This window comes from Oncorhynchus gorbuscha, linkage group LG11 (assembly GCF_021184085.1).
Source record: "Oncorhynchus gorbuscha isolate QuinsamMale2020 ecotype Even-year linkage group LG11, OgorEven_v1.0, whole genome shotgun sequence".
Lineage (NCBI taxonomy): Eukaryota > Metazoa > Chordata > Actinopteri > Salmoniformes > Salmonidae > Oncorhynchus > Oncorhynchus gorbuscha.
The window spans coordinates 27,869,167-27,891,463 of NC_060183.1; the positions used below are offsets into that span (position 1 = coordinate 27,869,167).

The 22,297-nt window shown below is 41.4% G+C and overlaps 1 protein-coding gene across 1 annotated transcript; it reads left to right on the plus strand.

The window, feature by feature from the left end:
- The first annotated feature begins 685 nt into the window (after positions 1-685).
- On the plus strand, positions 686-21,995 carry naglu (N-acetylglucosaminidase, alpha). The gene is given in 7 exon segments (XM_046369221.1): positions 686-1,192; positions 16,412-16,559; positions 16,875-17,021; positions 17,119-17,204; positions 17,380-17,636; positions 17,942-18,694; positions 18,697-21,995. Coding segments are annotated over 7 exon segments (2,253 nt in total). The 5' UTR covers positions 686-782; the 3' UTR covers positions 19,149-21,995.
- Positions 21,996-22,297: the final 302 nt, after the last annotated feature.

Consider the following 22,297-nt stretch of genomic DNA (forward strand, 5'->3'; position numbering starts at 1 on the left):
AGAGAGCTAAGACTAGGGTTATTGATTTCTGGCCCTCTCTGGCCTGGCAACAGCGCTTATGAGGCAATTAGTAAATGCGCATGTGCAGGGGCACGAGAGAGGCTTCACGTTACAGAAGTAGCGCGTAAACAATATAACTATTGCTGTATCCCTTAATAATTAGTATGCTAGTTGCACTCAATAAATACTCTTGTAGCACTGACTAAACAATACTAAATGTACGACGTAGCGTGCATGTGGTAAATACAACCAGACAGTGAATGTAAGTAAACAAGCATTAAAAAGAAGTGCCAGGGCGGGCCGTGGAGTGCGTAAACGTCCTGATTGGTTTGAATGGGCGGATGAACGCGAATCATATTGAGAGGACCGTTTTTTTAATGTCCTCTCAATATTATTCGCGTTGTTATATATAAAAAAAAAAATATATATTTTTTACATATTGGCCTACTGTAGGTCCAGCCTTGAAAACGCAAATAGCATAATTTGTGACGTTTTGCTGAGGAATTTCCCCGTGCCTTTCTATACCCAAATACATCTAATCTAAAATACAATTTCCTCAGACTTTATCGGGTGACTTTTTTCCCCCACGATTTTACCATTTACTTACCAACCTCTCGACTGTGATTGGTTTAATACTTTGATTGACTCCAAACAAATCACACTCTGATTGGCACAGAGCATTTCTCAAAACGAAAACTTCCTGATTGCCTGAAAGTTGACCAAACTCGTATTTTATTACACGGACGCATACGACTCTTTCGCTTAAGTTGATTTTGATCAAAATGAGATTTAAATGTATTTATAGCATTGCTTTACTTGTAGTAGTCTCTATTTTATCAGCACATTGCGAGTTTCAGACTCTCGCACATTTAAAACCGCAAGCCAACGACAAGACTCAGGGAAGAGCTGTAGTGGAACTTCTGAGACGTCTACTTGGAAATAGATCTCGTGAGTTCATAGTGTCCGTCAACAGAACTTTATCCAATGATAATTTGGAAGTGTGTGAGCTCCGGTCGGCGAAAAATAATAAAATCATAGCCACAGGCAGCACTGGGGTGGCAGTCGCCTCTGGGATTTACAACTACTTAAAATACTTCTGCAATTGTCACGTATCGTGGTCAGGTAATCAACTTAACATTCCTCGCCCTTTGCCGCAACTCACAGGCGTACTGCGCATCAGCACCCAACACAGGTAAGTGAACGAAACTTTATGCGGAGATAGTACTACTGTCCTCACGGGATGTAATAGGGCAACCTGGGCTCATAGACTAGACGTAACATAGTAAACACGAGACACTCAAATTAGGGATACCTAGTCAGTTGTACAACTGAATGTCTTCGATTGAAATGTGTCTTCCGCATTTAACCCAACCCTTCTGAATCAGAGTATGATCTGTTATGATTGGTATGGTTACATACGCGAGATGGTTATTTAAGGTTATGTTTACTAACCCAAAGGTTGCAAGTTTGAAACTCTAAACAGATTTTTTGTTAATTAGTAACTTGAACTACTTATGACTTTTTAGCTTCTTTGCAACTACATAGCATGTTAGCTAATCCTTCCCCTAACCTTAACAATTTTAGCTAACCCCAGAGGTGGGACCAAGTCATTGTTTTACAAATCACAAGTAAGTCTCAAGTCTTAGCACTAAAATCCCAAGTCAAGACAGGCATGTCCAAGTCAAGTCTCAAGTCCAAAACTTTGAGTTTCGAGTCCTAAACAAGTCATAATGTGCTCTTCACCAAATTAAATACCATTTCATATTTTAACAATAGTAATAGTTAGTATATTACATTCATACAAATAATCAATGCTTTTAAAAATATCTCTATATTTATTAGTTTCCAAATAAACGTTATATTTCCATGGAAATACATAGGTAGCCATGAGAAAGACACACACTCCCCCAATAGTAATCGACTATCAAGGATCGCTATGGGGTGAAGTAGACTTGTACACAATCGCCCAACCTTAACACACACACACACACACACACACACACACACACACACACACACACACACACACACACACACACACACACACACACACACACACACACACACTCTGTGTGGTTACAGTAGGCTAACATATGTCAATGGTTTTAGGAACAATAGTAACATCAGGCAGGATTTAGGCTACCAACTGCCTAGCCAGTTGTAGCTCAATCTTGGGTGCAATGATCACGTTCCCGCACTGACTGACTGTGTGGAGGCTCATTGATTTAATGTTACGTTAGCCTACATGAAACACTAGTAAAGTAATAAAATGTATAGCTGTCTGCTATATTAGCCACGACTTACCGTTCTTTGTGCAGCTTCAAATGTCGAACAAAGTTGGAAATTGTTGCGCCTCCATCTGTAATTTTCTTCCTGTATGTTTTGCAAGTTGCAATCCATTTTTTGTTGATACAGCGTAGTCTTTATATCCAAAACTAATAACTTTGGGTAACATCCATCCAAGGGCTCCATCTGAATTCACCCGCACAACTTTTTCTCAGCTGGCACAATTTGATTGGCTGCTGTCCTATTCAAACTGTAATCCATTAAATGAAGAGTTGATGCGCTGAACACTTTTAAATAGCATCATTTTTTATATTTTGGCTTGGGGAGGGTATCAAGTCATGTTGAGTCATAAGGCTCAAGTCCAAGTCAAGTCACGAGTCATTGATGTTAAGTCAGTCAAGTTGCAAGTCATTATATTTGTGACTCGAGTCTGACTGGAGTCCAAGTCATGTGACTCGAGTCCACACCTCTGGCTAACCCTAGCCACAAACGTAATGCTTTAACCTAACTCCTAAACATAACCCTAACCCCTAACTAACGTTAGCCAGCTAGCTGATGTTATCCACCTAGCTAGAATTCGTATAATTTCCTACGTTTGTTTCAACATAATGTACGTTCTGCAAAATCATAACACATTGTATGCTTAGAAAATTGTAAATTAATTGTAAATTGCAACATATCATATGAAATTGGTGATGGGACATCCACAAATTGATTACATGCCATACATACTAAATGGAGTGTCTGGGATCTACGTTTATGTTTAGAAGCTTGAAAAAGCTGCTCAGATGTGGAAATCTAGTTCCACCACAAATATGAGAATGCTATGCCAGGGCTTACATACAGCCATTAGTGCCTTTGGCTTGTTACGACCTCCTAGTGAGATCTTTTTTGGAGCAGTGAGCAAGTTACCTTATTCATAGACGCTAACTATCTTTAGTGCCTATTGATGACGATATCTTCTTCCCGGGGGACTTTTGTTAAGAGCCCAGACGCTCAGTCAGAAGGTGAACACACATTGCTTGCGGTACAGTTTTTGGAAACATAAGGAACCGCAAAGTATAGTAAATGTAAAATGAACAGTATAATGTTTGGATTCAGTCTCGTCGGGTGAACTGTTGTGTCCTCACCTTTTTAGTTTAATGTTCCCATAATATCCAAACTATTCCCTTTTCATTGCTACCTGGTTATACATATGTTTTCCAGATTTCTTCTGTAAGAAACATTTCAATTTAGCCCTAGGCCGATTCTCACGAATGCAAGAGGTTTTAATAGTACATTCTTGTGCCAATGGCTTGGGAGACCCGGGTTCGTGACCCGCAAGAAGCATTGTAATGTAGCCGTTCGCTACATTGGAGTTGTAAGTGGGATATGGCTGGAATGAGGCCATCAGAAAGGCACGTACATGAGGGACTTGCTATTGTTAAGCATGGGGACACGCTCCTCCTGTACGGAGAGCAGTGGCGTGTATTCATTCATGGATGCCAAGGGAAGCCAGGTATACCCTCCAAAATTGACTATGAATAAAATAATTTGTCTTTAGTCTGTTTCCTAATTTTTCTTCAATTCGCAAGAGGCTGAATGTACAGTATCTCACTGGAGAAAGCATCTGAGATACTCGGTCTCAGTATTGTTCGGTCGATAGGCTGTGGGTTGACTAAGATCATTTTTTTATTGTTAATGCAGTCTAAAATATATAGATTTTATGATATGAGACACCTGTCTGATTCACGCCTGTCTCAGTGGACTAATCGATTGTGGAGGCCACGGGGATGGCACACAAGTATCACATTTACCGTTATTTCCCATCATTTGTAATGTACAATGTTTGTTTGGTTATGGTAATTTCTTTTAATGCATTCAATATATTCTTATTAGTCTTTTACCATTCTCATTGTCGAAGTGGACACGTTGTTTGCGGACTGCACAACCTAAGCTACACTTGTGAGGAACAAGTTTTGGTTTATTTCATTCCATTTAGGAGTTGTCAATTTATTCATTATTGTTTGTTTGTAGCGCTCCTGTCAATGTTGAGTAAGGACACGCACCTGATTTATCCATAAAAGTAGGCCTGGGCTACCTGGCCTGCGTGCAAATATAGGCCTATAAATGTGCCCATTTGGTGATCTGATAGAATTTCTGATTGTCTTAACTCACCACTGCTTACTTCTCAAAATAATTTTTTGCTGTCTGAGGTCAATAACCTCAGACAGCAAGTTAACGAAGTCTATTTTTTACACCCATTGTGAATGACGATAGTTCCTCAACGTAGCCTATTAAAAAAATATTTTCAGCTCTCTTTCGATAACCACTCGGCGTGAAGGGGGGGGGGTCAATTCTCTGATCCGGTGGAAACGCCGTAAAATAGGTCTACCCGATTACTTCTTATTAGGGATGCACGATATATTGCAATCATATGTTAATAGCTAAAAATGGCGACATCGGTATCGGCCCGATGTCTAGTTTAATGTCGATGTGCAAAACTGATGTCAAAGCTGATGTGTATACCTATATAATGTAGATGACGTAAGATACAATTGTGTGCAAAACAGCATTCCTAACCTAGCCCACAATGTCTGCTGTGTGGATCGAGCAGTCAACAAGTCGAGCAGTCATTTGAAAGAGTAAGAATTTCAGCAAGATAACTCGAAGGTGAAATCCATTAACGCCAAGATAATGGCATTTATTGCCCTTGACAATCAACCGTTCTTTGTTGTGATGTTGGCTTTCACCGACTGTTCGAGCACCGGTACACATGTTGCTCTACCAGAGTTGCACAGTAATAGCCTCACTGCTATTAGCTTCACGGCATACTATGGAATGCCGTTTTGGGGCTTGGCATGTCAAAAAAGATGCATGTCAAATAACACTATTTGATGAGTCAAATAACAGTTCTATTATAGAATGTTGTGTGTTCTGAATTTGCACATGCAAGCCAAGCGCCACCACTACTATCAGTAGCGCTGTCAAAGCTGTACAAAAAAAGTCTGCAAACACAGGCCACGAATGATGTGTTTACAATACCATGTTTGTAATAAAGCATTATTTGTTCAACTGCAACTTCTGGGGTAGTTAGCTTTAGCTTGGTACCTAGCTAGCACCAATACAACCAGCCTGAAAACGATTACCAGTAGAAATTGCAGTCATTTTCATTATTCTTAGCAATGATTTAGGAATCCTTGTGAGGAAGTATTAGCTAGGTAGCCACTTGTTCGCCTATTGAAATTGAACTTTAGTTCATGAAAATAAATAGCTAGCCAGCTACTTAACCCTGTTGCCCAAAGCTTAACGTTATAAGCAGCCAGCTAGCTTCATCTGGCTAGTGAGGTTCGCTGGGTTATGTGTTGTGAGGCTAGCCACAATAAGGATTTTAGGCACAATAGTGGAATTTGCAGTTTGCTTTCAAAATAAAAGTACCTCTTTGAAAGTGATGCAGAAGGTTACGATTCGTGGAATTGTGCCATATTTAGACAATATAATGTTAAACAAGGTTGGAATGTGAAGCAATGAAATTGGGTATTAGTCTACTTGGTTACACCCACAGAACACAACTGTTAAAGGTTTATGCAAATATTAGCGCTTAGCGCGAGACTGACTGTGTGAAATCACCTCCCCAGTCAGCCTATTGTGTGTATTGCCATTCATATTGCACTGTACAGCTTTAAATAGGGATTGGGGGTCAATGAAATGGGGTATCAGTCTACTCAATACCCAAGATGTTTTTTTCCCAATGTCCTCCTCAGTTATCGGACTCAAACATCCAGGCAGTATTGTTTTTCCTCAGGAATAGTGTTCAATACACATAGGTTGACAACATGTGGCTCAATTCAGTTGTTTCAGAGTCCCGCAATAAGAACTATGACGCTAATGTCCTCTGGGTGTCACTGAGTAGGCTGATACCCCATGTCATTGATCCACAATCCATAGGTAAGGCTGTACAGTGTGATTAAACAACCTTGTCTGGCATTTTATATTCAATTATGACATAATTCTACTATTTGTATTCATTTGCGTCACTGTCAATGATATACTTTTATTTTGAAGGCTAACCGCAAAGTCCACTATTGTGGCTAATCTTTATTGTGGCAAGCTTCACATAGATGGGTCCAACCACCATTAATCAAATAAGAACTGTCTTATAAATTAGGGTTATTTTAGATCATGACACTGAACTATATAGTTAGCTAGCTAACTATAGCTACTGAAACTCATTATGTTGTTTTGTGGGAAGAACATTGTTTGCATCCATGAGCTAGCTAGCTTTTTTTTAATGACCAGCAGTGTAGGTGCGCAAGACAACTTTACCAGCATCATAGCATACATATTGAAGAATCGTTGTGACATGAAATACGAGTGATGGTGTAATAACAACATAAAAAATGTATGAGCATGTTAAATTATATGATGTGCAGTCATATTCAGGTCCTGATTAGTCAACAAGCTTATTTTACACGTCAAATAGTGTTATTTGACACGCAAAGACCAAAACTGCGTGCCATAGAATGAGAAAAACTGATTGAAAATTAAACAAATGAACAAATGAACCACGAAACAGCACAGGAAATAAGTGAAAGAAATAGGGTTTGATTGTTTTACTGGTAATGGGGACATGCGTAAATGCCAAAAAAAATGCCTTTTTGGTCATTGTGGTGTGTGTAACCTTTATTTAACTAGGCAAGTCATTTGAGAACAAATTATTCTTTACAATGACTGCCTACCCGGGCCAAACCCGGACGATGCTGGGCCAATTGTGCCCCGCCCTATGGGACTCCCAATCACAGCCGGATGCGATATAGCCTAGATTCGAATCAGGGACTGTAGTGATGCCTCTTGCACTGAGATTGTGTGTGTGTGTGTGCGTGTGTGTGTGTTTAACTGCACTAGAATGCTTAAAAGGCCATTAAAATGTTAAATATCGGTTATCGATATTGTTTTTATGGAAAGGAAAATATCGGTATTGGCCAAAAATGTAATATCGGTGCATCACTAGTTCTTAATCCTTGTGCAAATATCCTACAGCTATGTCTGTCTGTCTGCAGAAAACTCTGAGGGCCCAGAATATTTGATACAATGTTGCAAGATTGCTGCTCAAGCTTCAGGCCTGACCCAACATAATAGTGGATATAATGTTTCAAGTTCCTTGCAGACAGGCCATGAGTAGCCAATCTGATTTATAGGATATTTACATTTTATCAGGATATTTTCTACCTGCAGGCTGCAATGTTTTTATTTGTTGGCTCGATGTAGGCTATTTTTTACATAGTTGGCAATATAAGTTACTTTTAGAATTTTGATTAACCACATGATGATTTTGAGATACATAGACATTATAATACATTAAACTGTTCTACGAAAATGTGCATATACATATCATAACTGGCACACAGATTGGTAGAAATGGTAAGATAAATTGGCACTGGAAAAGGTTGCCGACCCTTGGGTGTAGCCAATTTGGAATTTAACAGCAGGAGCATAACAGCAGAATCTGCAAAGGCCAGCAGTAGCGGGAGGAAGAGGTTTGGTTTAAAAAATGTATTCATGTTTTTGCTAGACTATCTTGATCTCTGGCTCCCTCCAGTCATTTGTGTATTAATGATTTAATCACAGTGTGCTTAAAGCATCAGACAAGCTCAGTAGCCTACATATAGTTTATTTTATTAAAACACATAGGGTGTGTTTTTATATAGGGGGACACACACACACAGAAATCAGTACCATGGACAGATGTAGCTTACGTTGATTGGACTAAATAGTTTCTGGTATCTTAGTTGTGACTGTATTAGACTAAGCATAGATGATTTGATGATGTTGAAATGGTGTTGGAATAGTGGAGGCAGCTCCTGTTTTCTTTGTGACTTGCGGTAACTCTGTGGTTCTAAATCAATAGTTGTTTAGTAGACCGAAAATATCTCAAACATTAACTTGCTTGACCAGTCTTTAGTAGGTCATGTAACTGTTTGCTTGTGGACTTCACCAGACAGATGTTGCTCTCCGATTTTGTGATGAAACAAAGGTGTGGTTGAATTTATTCTGCCACTTTGTCTTCTTACTGTCTCGGCCTTAGGCTTATATATCACGGTGGCAAGGGATATGAACTAACAGGTTATAGAGCAAACCGTGCAATTATCACAACACAGGTTGTGAAATGGCTTTTTTCCCTGGCTTGGCTTCCTCAGTGATTTTACTCATGCACTGCTACAGACGGAGAGGATAGTGTAACGACCCCTGCCTACAGTGCCTTGCAAAAGTATTCATCCCCCTTGGCGTTTTTTCTTATTGTTTTTCCTATTTCGTTGCATTGCAACCTGTAATTTAAGTTGATTTTTTTTTTTTGATTTCATGTAATGGAGCTACACAAAATAGTCCTAATTGGTGAAGTGAAATGAAAACAATAACTTGTTTAAAAACATTCTTTAAAAAAACTGAAAAGTGGTGCGTGCATATGTATTTACTATGAAGCCCCTAAATAAGATCTGGTGCAACCAATTACCTTCAAAAGATTGCACTTTAAGTGTCACATGATCTGTCGCATGAGCTCAGTGTATATATACACCTGTTCTGAAATGCCCCAGTCTGCAACACCACTAAGCAAAGGGCACCATGAAGACCAAGGAGCTCTCCAAACAGGTCAGGGTATGAAGTTGTGGAGAAGTACTGACCTGTGGGCCGCCCACAGACCAGGCATTAATCAGAGAGTCAACAAAGAGACCAAAGATAACCCTGAAGGAGCTGCAAAGCTCCACAGCGGAGATTGGAATATCTGTCCATAGGACCACTTTTTAAAAATATTTGACCTTTTCATTTAACTAGGCAAGTCAGTTAAGAACAAATTCGGCCTAGGAACAGGGGCAGAATGACAGATTTTTATCTTGTCAGCTCGGGGATTCGATCTAGCAACCTTTCGGTTACTGGCATAATGCTCTAACCACTAGGCTACTTGCCGCCACATCCACTTTAAACCGTACACTCCACAGAGCTGGGCTTTACAGAAGAGTGGCCAGAAAAAAAGCAATTGCTTAAAGAAAAAAAATAAGCAAACTTGTTTGGTGTTTGCTAAAAAGCATGTGGGAGACTCCCCAAGCATATGGAAGAAGGTACTCTGGTCAGATGAGACTAAAATTGAGCTTTTTGGCCATCAAGGAAAACGCTATGTCTGGCGCAAACCCAACACCTCCCATCACCCTGAGAACACCATCCCTATAGTGAAGCATGATGGTGGCAGCATCAGGGACTGGGAAACAGGTAAGAATTGAAGGAATAATGGATGGCTCTAAATACAGAGAAATTCTTGTGGGAAACCTTTTTCAGACTTCCAGAGATTTGAGACTGGGATAGCGGTTCACCTTCCAGCAGGACAATAACCTTAAGCATACTGCTAAAGCAACACTCCAGTGGTTTAAGGGGAAACATTTTAAATGTCTTGGAATGGCCTAGTCTAAGCCCAGACCTCAATCCAATTGAGAATCTGTGGTATGACTAAAGTCTGCTGTACACCAGCAAAACCCATCCAACTTGAAGGAGCTGGAGCAGTTTCGCCTTGAAGAATGGGCAAAAATCCCAGTGGCTAGATGTGCCAAGCTTATAGAGACATACCCCAAAAGACTTGCAGTTGTAATTGCTGCAAAAGGTGGCTCTACAAAGTGTTGACTTTAGGGGGGTGGATAGTTATGCACGCTCAAGTTCTGTTTTTTTGTCTTTGTTTATTTCACAGAAAATATTTTGCATCTTCAAAGTGGTAGGCATGTTGTGTAAATCAAATGATACAAACCCCTAAAAAAAATACATGCCAAGTGGTGTGAATACTTTCGCAAGCGACTGTATGTAGTCTTGTCACGATCAATGCTCGTTCATTAAATTGACAGACAATAGTAATGAATGTGTAAAGAAAAATATTGCACATTATGTTTGACCCTGCATGTGAAATATGTGCGTAGTCTCTTTCGGAGTCTCAGCATTTGCATATGCCCAGTTCAGTGTTCTGGGCTCTCTTTCGCTGCTTTATGGCACAGTGAAATTTGGGGGGGAGAACAGGGCATTGTTACAATTTAGTTTTCCTTGTTTACCGTGAGGGCTGTAGACATTCGTGCTGTGGCTGGGCCTTGTTAAAGTGAAAATCAGTGGGACGTGAAGAATGGAGTGTTGTTACAATCGAGTTTTCCTTGTTTATCGTGAGGGCTGTGGACATTTGTGCCCTTCAATTAGCCATAGTGCATTAGTCGCACATCAGCTAACCCCAGCAATGTCATCATGTTAACAGTGGTTGGATTGTAAAGCGCATGGGGCAGTTTTTTCCCATGACACGACATTAACAGTGAAGTGTAAGTCAATTATGATTTGGCTGAGATCAGATGTTGAGCTCGAGCTTGTTCCCGGCTGAAAGCTTTCATCCAATCTACAGGATCTGTATGACAAACGCTGGTGTCAAGGTCAGCAGCAGGATTAGTCTGTAGAACATACACAAGTTGGTGATTAGCCAACATTTTGCTACTTTGTCCCCATCAATACGCACTCCAAGAACGATGTCCACCCACCTACCCCACTCGTGTCAATAGATCGTGTATACTAACCTTCACACACTACCTACACTTAACAGGCACCAGTCAGTCACCCACACCATCTCCTCCTTACTAATTTTCTCCAATTTAGACTTCAAGCTTTGCATAAACAATCAACTAAGCAGCTACAAGACAGATACTATAGTAGAAGTTGTAGCCTACTTATAACACACCATGTATTACCACAAGACACACACCATGTTTATGCAGTCCACAGTGCATTCGGAAAGTATTCAGACCCCTTCACCTTTTCCACATTTTATTACGTTACAGCCTTATTATAAAATTAATGAAATAGTTGTTCCCCCTCATCAATCTACACACAGTACCCAATAATGACAAAGCAAAAACAAAGCAATTAAAATAAAATAAAAATGAAATACATAAAATAAAAATGAAATACATAAGTATTCAGACTGGAGGTCGACCGACTAATTAGGGCCAATTTCATAATAATCGGATGACGTATTTTTGGGCGCCGACGTGACAATTATTTTTTATTATTATTTTATACCTTTTTATTTAACTAGGCAAGTCAGTTAAGAACACATTCTTATTTTCAATGACTGCCTAGGATCGGTGGGTTAACTGCCTCGTTCAGAGGCAGAACGACAGATTTTCACCTTGTCAGCTCGGGGGATCCAATCTTGCAACCTCACAGTTAACTAGTCCAACCCAATAACTACCTGCCTCTCGTTGCGCTCCACGAGGAGACTGCCTGTTACGCGAATGCAGTAAGCCAAGGTAAGTTGCTAGCTAGCATTAAACTTATCTTATAAAAAACAATCAATCAATCATAATCACTAGTTAACTACACATGATTGATATTATTAGATATTATCAAGCGTGTCCTGCGTTGCATATAATCTGACTGAGCATACAAGTATCTAAGTGTCTGACTGAGTGGTGGTAGGCAATTAGCAGGCGCGTAAACATTCATTCAAACAGCACTTTCGTGCGTTTTGCCAGCAGCTCTTTGTTGTGCGTCAAGCATTGCGCTGTTAATGACTTCAAGCCTATCAACTCGTGAGATGAGGCTGGTGTAACTGAAGTGAAATGGCTAGCTAGTTAGCGCGCGCTAATAGCGTTTCAAACATCACTCGCTCTGAGCCTTCTAGTATTTGTTCCCCTTGCTCTGCATGGGTAATGCTGCTTCGATGGTGGCTGTTGTTGTATTGCTGGTTCGAGCCCAGGGAGGAGCGAGGAGAGGGACGGAAGCTATACTGTTGCACTGGCAATACTAAAGTGCCTATAAGAACATCCAATAGTCAATGGTATATGAAATACAAATGGTATAGAGGGAAATAGTCCTATAATTCCTATAATAACTACAACCTAAAACTTCTTACCTGGGAATATTGAAGACTCATGTTAAAAGGAACCACCAGCTTTCATATGTTCTCATGTTCTGAGCAAGGAACTGAAACGTTAGCTTTCTTACATGGCATATATTGCACTTTTACTTTCTTCTCCAACACTTAGTTTTGCATTATTTAAACCAAATTGAACATGTTTCATTATTTACTTGAGGCTAAATTTATTTTATTGATCTATTATGTTAAATTAAAATAAGTGTTCATTCAGTATTGTTGTAATTTTCATTACAAATAAGTAATTAAAGTGAACGATTAAAAAAAAAAAAAAAAAAAAACCTTTTTAAATCGGTATCGGCTTTTTTGGTCCTCCAATAATCTGTATCGGCGTTGAAAAATCATAATCGGTCGACCTCTAATTCAGACCCTTTACTCAGTATTTTGTTGAAGCACCTTTGTCAGTGATTACAGCCTTGAGTCTTCTTGGGTATGACACTACAAGCTTTGCACACCTGTATTTGGGGAGTTTCTCCCATTTTTTTCTTCTCTGAATATCCTCTCAAGCGCTGTCAGGTTGGATGGGGAACGTTGCTACACAGCTATTTTCAGGTCTCTCCAGAGATGTTCCAAGTCCGGGCTGACTGGGTCACTCAAGGACATTCAGAGACTTGTCCCAAAGCCACTCCTGCATTGTCTTGGCTGTGTGCTTAGGGTTGTTGTCCTGTTGGAAGGGGGACCTTTGCCCCAGTCGGAGGGCCTGAGCGCTCTGGAGCAGGTTTTCATCAAGGATCTCTCTGTACTTTTCTCCGTTCATCTTTCCCTCGATGCTGACTAGTCTCCCAGTCCCTGCCGCTGAAATACATCCCCACAGCATGATGCTGCCACCATGCTTCACTGTAGGGATGGTGCCAGGTTTCCTCCAGATGTGATGCTTGGCATTCAGGCCAAAGAGTTCAATCTTGGTTTCATCAAACCAAAGAATCTTGTCAGTCCTTTAGGTGCCTTTTGGCAAATTCCAAGCCGGCTGTCACGTGCCTTTTACTGAGGAGTGGCTTCCGTCTGGCCACTACCATAAAGGCCTGATTGGTGGAGTGCTGCAGAGATGGTTGTCCTCATGGAAGGTTCTCCCATCTCCACAGAGGAGCTCTGTCAGTGACCATCGGGATCTTGATCCCTGACCAAGGCCCTTCTCCGTCGATTGCTCATTTTGGCCGGGCAGCCAGCTCTAGGAAGAGTCTTGCTGGTTCCAAACTTCTTCCATGTAAGAATAATGGAGGCCACTGTGTTCTTGGGGACCTTCAATGCTGCAGAAATGTTTTTGTATTCCTGTCTAATCAATTGAATTTACTACAAGTGGACTCCAAGTTGAAGAAGAAACATCTCAAGGATGATGAATGGAAAAAGGATGCACCTGAGCTCAATTTCGAGTCTCATAGCAAAGTGCCTGAATGCTTATAGATAAATATATATATCCTCAATCTACACACAATACCCCATAATGACAAAACGAAAAACAGGTTTAGACATTTTTCTAAAAATATATACAGTGGGGCAAAAAAAGTATTTGGTCAGCCACCAATTGTGCAAGTTCTCCCACTTAAAAAGATGAGAGGCCTGTAATTTTCATCATAGGTACACTTCAACTATGACAGACAAAATGAGGAGGAAAAACATTGTAGGATTTTTAATGAATGTATTTGCAAATTATGGTGGAAAATAAATATTTGGTCAATAACAAAAGTTTATCTCAATACTTTGTTATATAGCCTTTGTTGGAAATGACAGAGGTCAAACGTTTTCTGCAAGTCTTCACAAGGTTTTCACACACTGTTGCTGGTATTTTGGCCTATTCCTCCATGCAGATCTCCTCTAGAGCAGTGATGTTTTGGGGCTGTTGCTGGGCAACACAGACCTTCAACTCCCTCCAAAGATTTTCTATGGGGTTGAGATCTGGAGACTGGCTCGGCCACTCCAGGACCTTGAAATGCTTCTTACGAAGCCACTCCTTCGTTGCCCGGGCAGTGTGTTTGGGATCATTGTCATGCTGAAAGACCCAGCCACGTTTCATCTTCAATGCCCTTGCTGATGGAAGGAGGTTTTCACTCAAAATCTCACGATACATGGCCCCATTCATTCTTTCCTTTACACGGATCAGTCGTCCTGGTCCCTTTGCAGAAAAACAGCCCCAAAGCATGATATTTCCACCGCCATGCTTCACAGTAGGTATGGTGTTCTTTGGATGCAACTCAGCATTCTTTGTCCTCCAAACACGACAAGTTGGGTTTTTACCACAAAGTTATATTTTGGTTTCATCTGACCACATGACATTCTCCCAATCTTCTTCTGGATCATCCAAATGTTCTCTAGCAAACTTCAGACGGGCCTGGACATGTACTGGCTTAAGCAGGGGGACACGTCTGGCATTGCAGGATTTGAGTCCCTGGCGGCGTAGTGTGTTACTGATGGTAGGCTTTGTTACTTTGGTTCCAGCTCTCTGCAGGTCATTCACTAGGTTCCCCCGTGTGGTTCTGGGATTTTTGCTCACGGGGTGAGATCTTGCGTGGAGCCCCAGATCGAGGGACATTATCAGTGGTCTTGTATGTCTTCCATTTCCTAATAATTGCTCCCACAGTTGATTTCTTCAAACCAAGCTGCTTACCTACTGCAGATTCAGTCTTCCCAGCCTGGTGCAGGTCTACAATTTTGTTTCTGGTGTCCTTTGACAGATCTTTGGTCTTTGGCATAGTGGAGTTTGGAGTGTGACTGTTTGAGGTTGTGGACTGGTGTCTTTTATACTGATAACAAGTTCAAACAGGTGCCATTAATACAGGTAACGAGTGGAGGACAGAGGAGCCTCTTAAAGAAGCAGGTCTGTGAGAGCCAGAAATCTTGCTTGTTTGTCGGTGACCAAATACTTATTTTCCACCATAATTTGCAAATAAATTCATAAAAATCCTACAATGTGAATTTCTGGATTTTTTTCCTTATCATTTTGTCTGTCATAGTTGGAAGTGTACCTATGAAAATTACAGGCCTCTTCTTTTTAAGTGGGAGAACTTGCACAATTGGTGGCTGACTAATACTTTTTTGCCCCACTGTAAATGTATTTCATATATATTTAAAAAAATGTCTAAACCTGTTTTTCATTTTGTCATTATGGGGTATTGTGTGTAGATTAAGGATATATATATATAGATTTTTTTATTTAATCAATTTTAGAATACGGCTGTAACGTAAGAAAATGTGAGGGGTCTGAATACTTTCTGAATACACTATTTGCTCATCACAGAGTCAAGGAAATATTTAGCAAAGGTGACTTGCGCTAGTTCCTGGTGCTGAGCTTGATGTTGTCACTGCAGATGTTAATGGGATCGGTTGATGTCACTGCAGATGTTAATCAAACACACAGGCCAGTCAAGTTAGCCTCTACAGTAGTTAGTTGGCTAGCTAATAGATAGATATGGTCCGGTAGCTAACGTAACTTAGCGTAGCTTACATTTGCTTGCAAAGTTACAAATCACATTGCCAGATAGCAGCTGGCTAATTCCATTGATTTGCTTCGGAATGTTTAGCCAGCATATTATGAAAGCTAGCTAGATTTTGGTTTAGATAAACACTACGTTACCTCTGCTCGACTTCTTAGTAAGGCAACCAATGACATGTTAACCCAGCAGCCTGTGCTTGCATGTAGTTTGCACATCCAGGTACTGAGCACCACACCATGACTGAACTTGACAGTTGTTGTAATATATGTAATATACAAAAATATATAAACTCAGCAAAAAAAGAAACATCTCACTGTCAAATGCGTTTATTGTCAGCAAACTTGACGTGTACATTTTTGTATGAACATAAGATTCAACAACTGAGACATAAACTGAAGAAGTTCCGCAGACATGTGACTAACAGAAATGGAATAATGTGTCACTGAACAAAGGTATGGGCTGGGTCCAAAATCAAAAGTATCTGGTGTGGCCACCAGCTGCATTAAGTACTGCAGTGCATTTCCTCCTCATGGAGTGCACCAGATTTGCCAGTTCTTGCTGTGAGATGTTACCCCACTCTTCCATCAAGGCACCTGCAAGTTCCCTGACATTTCTGGGGGGGAATGGCCCTAGCCCTCACCCTCCGATCCAACAGGTCCCAAATGTGCTCAATGGGATTGAGGACACATTGTGTCCAGTGTAGCAACTAAACACCAATGTTTTCCCGATGTCCCAGTGTAGCTCCCTGGTAATGCCTTTCTCTTTTTTCTAGATTCAGGTACTATCAGAACGTATGCACTCAGAGCTACTCCACATTGTGGTGGGACTGGCCACGATGGCAGAGAGAGATCGACTGGATGGCACTGAATGGCATCAATCTGCCTTTGGCATTTACTGGACAAGAGGCCTTGTGGCAAGAGGTAATGAGGTGTGTGTGTGTGTGTGTGTGTGTGTGTGTGTGTGTGTGTGTGTGTGTGTGTGTGTGTGTGTGTGTGTGTGTGTGTGTGTGTGTGTGTGTGTGTGTGTGTGTGTGTGTGTGTGTGTGTGTGTGTGTGCTGAGGTAGAGCAAACTGGAATGCATATTACCACTAATTTCCTACTAATAGGTGGGGGTAATGCCAGATAAAAGTGCAAAGTAATTTGTTGCTAACTTTTTCCTATTTAAACACACATTTTGTCTTAACTGTATTGTATTTTAGAACAACTCTGACATCTAGCTGTTTTTGATGGATTAGGTGTACCTCTCACTGGGGCTGAACCAGACTGAAATTGACCACTTCTTCACTGGCCCCGCCTTCCTAGCCTGGAACCGTATGGGGAACCTGTTCCAGTGGGGCGGACCCCTACCACAGTCCTGGCATGTGAAGCAGCTCTACCTTCAAGTACTAACATTTTGATTGGTTTCCATACACACATTCGTTCCCTCCTGCATTTGGAATAATAATGATATATATGTTGTATATTTCTTCTGCACTCCAGTTCAAGATTTTAGACCGAATGAGGTCCTTTGGAATGCTGCCTGTCCTGCCGGCTTTCTCTGGGATTGTGCCTCAGGGCATCGTCAGGTATGACTGCTTATTCAAAACCGTTTCATCCATCCATAGCTTCCGTTCTATATTTTTGTTGTTGTTGGAATACAAAATAAATAGCCATTTGGAGGTATTTGAATCAGTTAAGATCAATGTGCTCAGCAACAATGTTTTCCTGGATTGTTCAGTCCTTGTTTGTTCCATTTTCCAGACTCTTTCCGAAAGCCAACGTGACCAAACTGCCGCCCTGGAGCCATTTCAACTGCAGCTACTCCTGCGCATATACCCTGGACCCCCGTGACCCCCTCTTCCATTCGATCGGCTCCCTGTTCCTGTCCCAGCTGGTCAAGCAATTTGGCACAGACCACATCTACAACACAGACACCTTCAACGAGATGACGCCGACCTCCTCGGACCCCACCTACTTGTCCTCGGTCAGCCGCGCAGTCTTCGACACCATGACCTCTGGTGAGACTTGCATGCCGAACGCCGCAAAAAAAAAACGTTGTCTGTTAATTAGCTGACACTAGCTTCGTTACCCTCTAATGTGTTAAGTAGTTTTTCTTCCGGGAATTCCGGCCACAACAGTTAGCGGATGTTAAAATGGCAGTATACATTGGGTCGTAATTACTGTAATCGTCCTACTTTCATAACACCAGGGTGCCCTGCCATAGTGCCACCTGTGGGGGTTGTACATACTTGCCCATACTCCTAGCCATATCAAGAGCTCTGCCTTTCTTCTCTCTCACCCCAAAATCTTTTTTTGTCTCCAGTGGATCCCCGAGCCATTTGGCTGATGCAGGGCTGGCTCTTTGTGTTTGACACAGCATTCTGGAAGCCTGCCCAGATTCAGGCCCTTCTGCACGGAGTGCCCATCGGTCGGATGATCGTGCTGGACTTGTTTGCAGAGTCCACGCCAGCTTTCTCCTTAACCAAGTCTTTCTACGGCCAGCCCTTCATATGGTGCATGCTTCACAACTTTGGCGGCAATAGCGGGCTTTTTGGCACGGTGGAGAGCATCAACTCAGGGCCTTTCGATGCTCTCGCCTTCCCCAACTCCACCCTGGTTGGGCTCGGGCTGGCACCGGAGGGCATCGAGCAGAACCCTGTGGTGTACGAGCTGATGAGCGAGTTGGCGTGGCGCAAAGAGCCAGTCAACCTGGCCAAGTGGGTGTCGCTGTATGCGGTTCGCCGCTACGGCAGCACCCACGAGAACCTGACAGCCGCCTGGAGACTGCTTTTTGGTAGCGTTTACAACTGCACCGTGCCACACTACAAGAACCACAACAAGAGTCCACTGGTGCACCGGCCCTCGCTGCACAAGACCACAGAGGTGTGGTACCAGCGGGCCGACCTGTACGAGGCTTGGAGGCTGTTGTACCAGGCGGCCTGGCCTCTCATGGCCCAAGAGACGTTTCGATACGACCTGGTGGACGTCACCCGAGAGGTTCTGCAGCTTCTCACCACCGACTACTACCACGAGATCCGGGATGCCTTCCAGGCTCAGAAGCTTCCGGAACTCCTGACGGCGGGGGCGTGCTGGTGTACGACCTCCTCCCTGAGCTTGAGCGCCTGCTGTCCAGTGACGGCCACTTCCTGCTGGGGACGTGGCTGGAGCAGGCACGCTCCCTGGCCCTGGATGAGGCGGAGGCGCGGCTGTACGACATGAACGCCCGAAACCAGATCACCCTGTGGGGGCCCGAGGGCAACATTCTGGACTATGCCAGCAAGGAGTGGGGTGGCCTGATGGAAGACTACTATTCCCAGCGATGGAGCCTGTTTGTCAACACCCTGGTGGAGTGCCTGGAGAGAGGCCGACCCTTCAGGCAAGACGCTTTCAACCAGGCCGTCTTCCAGGTGGAGAAGGGCTTTGTTTTCAACAAGCGGAAGTACCCCTCCAAACCACAGGGTGACACCTACGACATAGTCAGCAGAATCTTCCTCAAGTATTATCCACAGGCTTTGGAGAGACTAAAGTGAGCCTGTCTGTAATCTGCCGAAAGACTTACACAGCGAGAAGAATGTCTCTCTTCCCCCCCCCAATCACATTTCTGTAGAATGTACTCAGAGGTTCAAAATACCCTTTTATTTTGTAAATAATTATATTGTGGATTGTTGAGATTACTAGAGCAGCATACAAATGTACATATTGAAGATGAGACATCCAAACATATGTTAAATGTGTAAGGAAAAGGAACTATGACATTAAATAGAGAGTTCAGCAAAATGACATTTTGATATTTTTCTTCTTACCTTCGAAGCAGTCTATGGACAAGGAGTGACTGCAATCCACTATTCGGTTTTGTTAAACTACCACTGCCAACAATTGGTAAAATGTGCATTTTCAGAGCAAAAACTAATGCAAGTCAATCTCCCTCGTTTAGCATGTTTTAAATATAATGCCCTATTGATCTCTTAAATGGATTGTGTTGCCTAATTGCTTACCAATTACTTGGTTTAAACAAAAAAAGGGTGATATTTTGGGCAGGAAATTAGGCTGCTTTCAAGGTAAGGAAACAAATATTTAAATATATATTTCACTGTTAAGTAGCCTTGCTTGAGCCTTGGCATGCATTTCACTGAACTATCCCTAGGCCAAGTGCAGCTGTATTTGGCTCAATATCAAATCATTTCTGGGTAACAACTAAGTTAAGGAGTTTTACATTTAATTGTTTTTTTAAATAAACAAATAGCTTTTTAGTACAATTTATTTCTCAAGCAAGCATTTTGCTAGAACTGTCTGGGTGTGGAACGGGGAAAGGGGACCAGAGTGGTGCATTAATCACAGTCAGGATTGTGGAAGGAAGCAGAGAGGCCTAATGGGAGGGATATGCAACTTGAAAACTGTTATTTGCAGAGGTTTGGAAGTCTATTTTTATTATTGGTCTAATAACTTAGCCAAAACACGAGGCGAGCCACAACCCATGCAAAACCTGCTGAATAGAAGGTCCTGGGTTGTATTTTTCAACCAGCAACTATCGGGAAATAACACTGATCACATTCTTTTTCACACTTTTACAGTGTTCTTGTCATCAGCCGTTATACAAAAATTATACAGAACACAGGAAATCTTAACTTTGACTGCACTGGGCCTTAAACTTAATTACTATAACCGGCATTGATTAATATATGACGTAATTGCACCATTAATTAATGCACTGAGTGTAGAAAACATTAGGAACACCTGCTCTTTCACATGGTCAGTCTGTCATGGAAAGAGCAATGTTTTTAATGTTTTGTATACTCAGTGTATTATAGAGAGCAGTCCTTTCGGAGCCCAGATCATTTATTTATGAATCCCATCATTGGAAGTTTCAGTAGTTGGGTTTCCCAAGGGACTACATAGGCCAGCATAACTGACCTAAGTTGTAAATATACGAAAAATAGGAATTGCCTTGTAATGTGAATGTATCTTTCAAATTTTGGAATGTTCTCAAATCATTATTGTTCATGATATCGATAAGGATTCCACCTTTGAACTATTTGGGTGACGCAAAAGGCCGTCCTCCAGATGGCAAGGCATTATTGTGGAATGTTGGCTTATGGGCATGCCATTTTGATTCCCAGTTACATAATTTTTTCAATTTTGCGCCAAATATAAATTGTGAGCAATAATGGGACCAAAGTGTAGTTTACATTGTTGAAGGGATATACCGTATGAGTGAAGACTACCTCTTCCAGGGCAATAGCAGACACCGTATGTCTCTCTATACTCAGCCGGTGTGCAGAAGAATCATGTCTTAACCAATTTAGGATGTGGCGAAATGCCAGTGCCTGGAAATACAATTGAAAGCTTGGCACAGATAGTCCTACGTCTTTCCCTCTTTGTACCGCAATATGAATTTGATCCCAATAGCCAGAAGGGGAGCTTTCTACTCCCAAATATTTTAAATGGGAACTATTGGGATTCCATAAGGAGAGATTGAGTCCTCCACCGGTGCCTTGAGAGGCATTAGGACTGATTTTGATTAGATACGTTTTATAGACGAAGCTAGCTGAATTGAGCTCAAGCTATTGATCGTTACTACTTAGCTTGTTGGCTAGTAAACAACTGGGCCGATTACCATGGAAATAATGGTTGAGTATTACTCTATTGATGGCAAATTATGCTCTCTGTCTCATCAATAAGTTAAGTTCTGTCTTGACTTTGGAAAAATGGCTACCTGGTCTAAAGAGTTTGTGGAGAACGCTCTAACACAGTTAAAGAAATCCGATTTCTAAATGTTAATTGTGATTTATTCGATCCAAATGCAGTTGCCTTATTGTTAATAAAATCTTTGGTGGCATTCCATAGAATCCAGGGGTCATCGACTGAAATCTTTTATTGGTCATTATGAATTAATTTAATTTCAAATTGATCAAAGAATTCTGGATTTTTTAGTAAAGAAACGTTGAAACGCCATCTTGTGACTCTTCTAGGAGATTCTGAAGTTGGCAGTAGTAAGCGTGGTGGTCAGACATGCTCATATGTTGAATTTCTATTTTCTTAATTAAATAAAATACAGGTGTAGATAATAGTATGAAATCGATTTGTGAGAATGTTATATGCCTGTTTGAGGAGAAAGTGTACTGTTTTTATTTTATTTAGGATTATGTGCTCGTCAGGCATCAATGAGGTTGTGATCAGAGATTATATGCTGGAGAGCCTTGGTTGCATGTGGATTGTAGTTGGTTTTATTAGATTTCTCCCATGGCATTCATGTCTGTTCAAATAACCAGATGGAATTCAGTTAATTTTAACAATATGCTGTTCAGAGAATCAAGAAATGTAGGATCATATGAATTGAGTGTACATGTGAATAAAGGCTATTTTCATTCCATTATGAATACGTTTAAGGAAAGTGATTCTGCCTTCTTGGTCTTCGCCCTTATGCTCTGTGATTTACAAAATACATGACTTCTAATCTTGTTAACAATTAAACATTTGAGACATTCTAAGACGTTTCATGTGGAAGCGGTTTAGCATGGCTTAACGACCTATAAAATGGTATAAAACGACCTACAAAAAATAGTCAATTTAAGAAATGTGTGCTTGCTTCAGGTGTAAAAAATAATAATAATAATGGTAGTGCGTTATGATATCCTAAACCAAAATATAAACACAACATGCAACCATTTCAGACTTTATT